At 38.8% G+C, this 7482-nt stretch overlaps 1 protein-coding gene across 1 annotated transcript; it reads right to left on the bottom strand.

Annotated features, from left to right (window-relative positions):
- Positions 1-3070: 3070 nt before the first annotated feature.
- Positions 3071-6422, bottom strand: LOC122062808. The gene is made up of 5 exons (XM_042626443.1): positions 5570-6422; positions 5341-5476; positions 4940-5007; positions 4759-4845; positions 3071-3520 (listed from the first exon to the last, which is right to left on the bottom strand). The coding sequence occupies exons 1-5, from the start codon at positions 6113-6115 to the stop codon at positions 3440-3442; spliced, it is 918 nt and encodes a 305-aa protein (XP_042482377.1). The 5' UTR covers positions 6116-6422; the 3' UTR covers positions 3071-3439.
- Positions 6423-7482: the final 1060 nt, after the last annotated feature.

Raw genomic sequence — 7482 nt, 5'->3', positions numbered from 1 at the left:
ATCCAGAGAGAATCGATTCGACACCATAGTCGGAAGCATCCTCTTCCAAAGAGGAGCCAGAGGAGTCTGAAGAGGAGTCATCCGAAGCGAGGAAGTCTCAGAGTCCTCTATAGTCCTTGAAGAGAAAATCTCATTGCAGACAGAACTCGGGACATCAACATCATCACCATCGTTAGAGCCAACAGGCATAAAAGTGTCTTCCATCAAATCCGGTGAGGTGTCTAAGACGGAGAATTGGTTCTTCCTTGTGGATAAACCACTGTCAATGACTGAAGGGTTCCCAATCTCTGAAGGAGCAGTGGCCATAATTTTTTTGACAACTTTTGTAGGAGAGGGAGGATGGCGATTACAACATCAATTCCTTCCTCTTCCTCTAGCCTAAGTTCGAAAGGAATTGCAATTTCCAGGCTTAGACATAAGAGATCTCTCTATTTGGTGAATGGGTCCAATCAGCTCAGCAAGAACATCTTTGAGAGGCTTAGGCGCCGCAGTCTTCATGGAGCAAGAAGTAGAGTTGTGTTCAAATATATTGCAGAGGAGGCATTGGGCCCATTTCCAATCATAGTGGACATTTTGTTGGAAGGAGAAGTCATCCCCATCTTGTATGGAGATGGAAGAGGAAAGGGCTTCCAAGGCAGCAACCTCGACACAGATTCTAGCAAAGGCCAAGCGACCTTTCTGATTGATTCGGCATCATAACATATAGGGGTACCAAGAACAGAGCCAACAACACTCAGGCCTTCTGGGCATTAGAAATGAAGAGGAAGCCCTGAAAGGGAGACTCGGATGGAGATGGTGAAGTAGTAACTCGATTGAGAAGCAGATGCCGATGCTAGGGCTGCATAAAGATTGGGGAGCATCCCACAAGCCAGGGGCCTCCTTCTAGGGATCTTGCCTTATCACGCTCATCAAAGAAATAGAACATTAAGAAGCCATGGTCTAGAAGGTAAGTGTCAATAGTCCCAATCAGTCTCCATTGCTTGAGAAGGGAGAGTTTGACAAGATGAAACTGAGGTCTCTTTCCCAAGAAATTCCCAATGAGAGAGTTTTCCAAGTGGGAGGATTCAGAGTTTAGCAAACCCTTTGGACAGGATGTGACAAGGGACTCACCTATAGGGGGGACAAAGTGCAAGGGAAGACCTTCGTTGGAGGGGGAGGTGGGTTGAACAAAATGAGATTTCCAAGGGACCCTCAGAGAGTGGGGATTCATGGCGCCAACAGAGGAGGGTGGGACAGAAGGAGGTGGAGGAGGAGAAGAGGAAGAGGGGTTGGGGAGATGGCATTCCAGCAAGATTGTGGTCCCAACAGGAGGGGCAGCCATGGTGGCAAGGAGTATAGAAGGCTGATGGGGGATTTATGGCAGCAAGGAGGCTCCAATTCATGGCAGACAAAAGGTTATTAATTCTTAGGTGGATCTTATAATAACATAGATGATCGAGAAAATGGCAATAGTCCCAAAATGAAGACAAAATGGCAATTCGGCGGCTTCCCGATGTTGCCTTATCCCCTACCAGAAATGAAGTCTTCCTTTCAAACCTCTTGTGAACCATATGTATGCACTTAAGACTTAATCAAAATTAAGATGGATGAAATCCTAGGGAATGTATAGTCAATGACAGTGAAGATGAATGTTTGATCAAATTCAAACACAAATTTCGCTAATAATGTTGGGGTTTTAGATCTAAAAGCATCATGTGAGGATGATTGCTCATCGACTGGGTGGATTTGGGGTTCCTTGCAACCCTAAAAATTGACTACTGGAATGCCCTTGGAAAGGACCTCTTTGCAGATGTGAGGATCGTTTGAGAGATGACCTTGTATGGGTAGAATCTTAAGCCATTACCAAGGATGGAACGCCCGACCTCCTATCTTTGACACAATGTTTTAATTGCTCATCCAGAAAGCTTGAGTTGTAAAGTAGCTGTTAAGTAAGAGCCACAATAATGTATATCAACACATGCTAAGAGTGGATTTTGGATCAGTTTCCTCATTTGTTACCAATAAAGGGATTTCGAGAGTTTCGGGTGGGGTTCAAGGGAGGTCTGATCTGGGAGCAATCTCTCATTACCTTCAGGAGGTTTTCATTTCCTTTGAGAACCAAGATTCCAGTGTATGGTCCCTTTCGCACATTTTCTTCCAAATTTTTAATAAATATAGGATCTATTTGTTTCAACAGATAAAAAAATCCAGAAAATACACTTGTAAAGCTTGTTTGTATTATTTCCCTTCCTTTTAATTATGAATGAAATGATTTTTTTTTTAATGGTTGAGTAAGAAAAGAATTAGACCATATGATGTAGGTGGTGTCATCCATGGGTGACCAGTGTACCATTGACCTAAATACCACCTTTTTCACTAGAAAAGAAATTGTTTCCATATTATGTATTACATTTCACTAAATTTCTTTTTTGGTAATCTTAGATTCGTACAAATTTCTTTTACATTAGGACATTTCAGTAGAATAATTTCTTTTGAAGCTCTACTTGTTTCAACCGGATAAATTTTTTGGAGAATCAAAGTATTATGTATAGAATTTATTTATTTATTTATATTCTTTTTTCAATTGCACATAACATAAAACTATTTAAAGCATGATAGGGTAAGGATAATCCAACCACATGATTGGGTTTCATATCTTCCATGGAGTGATATTCTATCTTGGACCCAAATGCCATTAATTTTTCTAGAAAACATCCAAAATTTTAATGAGGGTTTCCAAATGTTTGTAATATAATTTGGTTAAAGAATTTCTGGCCTTTTAGTCTAATACAAGTTTTTTTTTTTGAACTTTTACACAATTTCTATAAAAATAATTCTTCTAACAAATAGAGGTTTTGAGAAATCACCAAGTCATCCTTGGATATCACCCCCCCGCTCCCCTTTCCCCAACTATAAGTATCTATAGAGTTAATTGCCATACTCTTCAGTGTATGGCCCTAAATATCTGCCACAAAGCTTAGTAGCCACTCAAAATATGTGGACAGCTTGGCCATCTCACCATCCACCCATTTATAAACTTTGAGATCCAAATACAATTTCCCATGTGGCAATAACCATTGAAAAAAAAGAATGAAAGGTCAACATTGGCATCTTCAATTACATTGGTAAAAATTCAATATATGGTGCAACCTATGTTTCATATGGTTCTTGAGGCATGAGCTTTACATTTGACATAACCAAGGGTCAAGGCAGCGTACAGTTGTCCCTCCCAGACCCTACAGTAGCAAGAGTCTCATGCATCGGGTTGCTCTATCACAATAATGTAAAAGCAGTATTGGTACAAATTCCAATTTTGCCAATGTGGCTTTCCAGAGAAAAGGAAAATGCTCATTTGGTTTCTATGGTTGCTCAACTTTCCTTATATCTAATATGGTTCTTGATATTTAAAAAAATACAACATATAAACCCCAATCTGCAATTATAATGATCACATGAACTATTATGAGTCCAAAATATGGCCGTTCTCATTCAGGATGTTGTCCAGTAATGATTCACAAGCATCTTCAAGTAAATCTAAAACCTGCCATAAAAAGGGATTACATATTAGAATGTACCAAAGTATGAGGAAGTAATTTTGGTTTTGGGGTGATGGAAAAAGAATGAAAATCTAAAAGACGGATAGTTGGGAATGCTAACGGAAAGAAATAGAAAATTTGAGATCAATAGTAAATTTGCAATTTATTAATGTCTTCATGCATGAAGGAACTCATATTATTTTAGCACCATAAACCAAATTATTGTCCTTGCAACATAGATCAGCATCAAACTTTGGTCCTTTCATTAGATTGATTCTATGAGAGATTTACATAGAAGAAACTTGTTGAGCTGACATTGTCTTCATATGATTACATTACATATCCCAATTCCATCCTTAAAACCATCAGCAATCATGGAGTCGATTTTATGATTTATTTATGTACGAATTTAGCTCAACTGAATTTTTTTTTAAAGATTTGTACATAATCAGTTGTCAAGAAGCAGGATTAATGAAATATGACAATATTTTCTACCTATATATGCTTTAGCAGAGTTCCCGTGTCTAGAATTTACAACTAAACATGAAGAAACCTGCTTCTGCAACCTGCTAGATTGTCGAACATCTAGGGTTGGGAACTGATTTTACCAAGGTACAGAGGTAAAGACTAATTAGATGCAGATTATGTGCTCCCAAGAGGCAGAAGCAACCACTACTGTACTGCCAATAGAAGTGGTGCCAACAGTGAACCATGTCATTTTGCCAAGTCATTTAGCATATAGGACTGTGGAGTAAGTCATTTAACTGAAAAGAACCTAGATTCAGATTTGAAGTTTCAAAGAATTAAAGGCAAGCCTCATAAAGTTGCAGAGGCCTGAAACATCAAATCCCAAGCAACTGCACAACCTGGGCAACAGTGGAAAGGCACGGCTATGAAAAACCAAGCCAATAACATTCAGGCAGGCATAGAAAACCAAAATGCAAACAAAATCCTATCTGACATTGATCAATCAAGGCAAAGGCTCTGCTCCATAGCCTGTATACCCTCCATTTTCTAATGTATCATGCTGCTCAGTCTTGTCTAATCCCGTCTTATTCATTTGATGAGAAACCAATAGATGGATATGATCTAATATGGCAACTATAAATATTCATAACTTGTATAGGGTACATTAGCAGTTCATGTCAATCTTTTAGAAGAACAAAAACCTAAACTTAAAAGTTTTCTTGGAGTATCAGATGTCCAATTCAGATCAAATGTTAAAGAAGAATTGCTAGCTCACCTCCTCAAAACCTTGCGGTCCCCCAAAGTAAGGGTCAGGAACTTCAGTTTCATAGTGTTTCTTACAATAGGAGCAAATTAGTTTAACCTGCACAACCACACAGAATCAGTAAAGTTCCAATATCCAGCTGATGTAATTCATCTCAGAGAAACACATTCCAGGAACTAAACAGAGTACAGACCTTCTTATGGGCCTCAAATGGGAGTGTCTCCTTGAATCTCCACCTATTAAAAGCCTCGAATATGTCATCTAAAGACACAACAGAATCGATCAAAATCATCCTAAATCAGAAAAAACTACAAAGAAAAACCCAGGCATAAAGAATCATTGAAGATGATATAGAAATCCACACACAATCAATTGGGAGAGGAGGCAAGGGTACAAGGAGTTGGATTTTGGCCCTTGAAAGGCTTTTTTACTAGAATTTTTTCACGTCTCAGTCCCAAGAACCAATTTTTCTTGCTATTGTGGGGGTAAGAATCACTTGTAAGAAACGAAGAAAGCCCTTTGGAGAACAATTAATCTAGAAAATCATCAAATTAATACCAAACAAAACGAATTCGATTATCCCTAAACCATTACCTCTGTTTTGCTTGTCCATAGCGAGAATGAGATCAAAATCTCTGAAATCAGATATTCGTATTGGCCTCGAAATGGAAGTTACCTCGATCCCACGCCTTTTGGAAGCGGCCCTCATCCGTGGGTCGGCTTGGTCACCCTATCAAAAAAATCCAAATTTCGTTTCAGTTGTCCTTGATTTAGAAATTCCAAATCCTTAAAAGTGATGATGAAGCTTAATATGAAGAAGTACCTCATGATAGTCAATAGTTCCGGCAGAGTCGATTTTGAACTTGGATTCAAGCCCTCTTCTCTTGACGATCTCCCTGAAGAAGGCCTCAGCAGCTGGGCTTCTGCAGATGTTTCCGAGGCAGACAAAGAGCACAGAGAAAGGTCTGGTCTCTTTCTCTGTTTCTGTTGAAGGTGTAGAAGACATCGCTGCTTTTACAGGTCTAAATGAACGAGGGGAAGAGCTGAGATTGCTCCGGTAATTGATGTTTATAGGAAAGCAGGGAATAAGCAGACGAGACGAATGATGTATTGGAAGAAGAAATGGGTATTTTGGAAGGAGGGATCGAGGAGGAGGAGAAGCGTGGCGAAATTGTGGAAATGGACTGTCAACTACTACTCTATTGTATGCCGCACTCATGGCCATGGCCTTAAGGCTGATGAGCATGGCACACTCTTTCAGTCTCTGCCCGCCCAATATCTCTACAATCACTGAAATTGTGTCGTGGATTGGTCGGGAGACCCGCAGAAGAGAAAAATCAGCATGGGATAGCGAAGGCAGGGCTATCATCAGGCGGGCCGAGCCGGGCGTAACTCGATACTTGCCAGGGGCAGCGCGCTTTCAGTGCACATCAGACTGTTGGAACTTGGAAGGCATTTGGGATGCGACTCAGATTCACTCAAGCTGCTGGAACGTCTAGCACATATCTTACGGTTGGGAAGATCTGAGATGTACGTCCATGTGTTGGGATTGTTCCAGCCGTTGAATGCCATGTTGGGTATCCCAATGGCTTGAGAGAATGCGTGCCTTGGAGCTGCCAACAGTTAAACTACTTTGAAATTTTTTTGGGAACTTTTACTTTGATGTTTGAAGGGCTTCTACATCCAGTAGGGTTTCAAAAATCGGTGAATCAGAATGGGAATTGCCCTCTCCCCTTTTGCCTCATAATTAGACTCTCTTTCAAGGCCAATTTTGATTAACCCTAATAGTACATATATATTGACTCCAATTGAACTAGTTGAGTTTAGATAAATTCTGTCAATTTTTGACTAAATCCTAACCAAATCAGGGACACTTTGGATAAGAATTAAATAAGAATCCATAGAGATTGATTCCAAGTTTTTAAACCTTGCCCTCACTCCCTCAAGTCCCAATATTCAGATGTTCAACCTGTGGTTGGCAAAAATAGAAAAGGCCCAAAAAAAAAAATAACAAAAAAAAAATAACTATTTTAACAATGATTGCAAACTCCGCACGTATGCGTTTAAGTGGAGTTTAAAAAAAAAAAAAAAAACAGAGGATGGAAAAAAAAAAAACAAGGGAAACAAACTATGAATTTTAAATGTGTAAATTTCAAAAAAGGGACCCAAAAAAAAAAGTAGTATACTTTATAAATTGCTTTGACAAATAGTTTCAAATCAACCGTGCTCGACAGTTGTTGTCATGAATCATTATTTGAATGCATATATCTAATGTTCAAAACAATTATAACAGTTCACTTTAATACATATAATTTCACAACCATTATAAGATTCAAGAAAAATAATTTTAATAAGAGATAAATGTGAAATGAAAGGGGTTGTAGTTTTTGCAGAGGTATATATTTCAGCATAAACAACTTATTCAGTATAGTTAGATTTTAATTAGGACACACGTTAGATGAAAGTATTGCCTACAAGTTCATGGACAAGAAGTTCAACATCCAAAATTTTGGTACTAACCTTGATGCACTAAGTCATCTCTTTTAATGAATTTTCTTTTCTTTTTTCTGTTGGAATATATATTAGAAGAAAGTAGGAGTCTTGTGCTCCCTTGTTGGTATTTACTCCATACATATCAACTGTTTAGGAACTTACTGATATGTACTCTACACATGTGAAGTGGAGGCGTCCAGTCCTATTAAGCTTGACACAATATTATACTGTTTTTACCCATGG

The sequence above is a fragment of the Macadamia integrifolia genome, unplaced genomic scaffold (genome assembly GCF_013358625.1).
Source record: "Macadamia integrifolia cultivar HAES 741 unplaced genomic scaffold, SCU_Mint_v3 scaffold1125, whole genome shotgun sequence".
Lineage (NCBI taxonomy): Eukaryota > Viridiplantae > Streptophyta > Magnoliopsida > Proteales > Proteaceae > Macadamia > Macadamia integrifolia.
This window is presented reverse-complemented; position numbering and strand designations above follow the sequence as displayed.

Excerpts from the sequence above, each read along its gene's own strand:
- LOC122062808 (XM_042626443.1), bottom strand. The coding sequence starts at position 6,115 with ATGATAGCCCTGCCTTCGCTATCCCATGCTGATTTTTCTCTTCTGCGG. Across the intron at positions 5,477-5,569 it reads GAACTATTGACTATCATGAG|GGTGACCAAGCCGACCCACG; the intron begins GTACTTCTTCAT and ends TTTTTTTGATAG. Across the intron at positions 5,008-5,340 it reads TATGGACAAGCAAAACAGAG|ATGACATATTCGAGGCTTTT; the intron begins GTAATGGTTTAG and ends TTGTGTCTTTAG.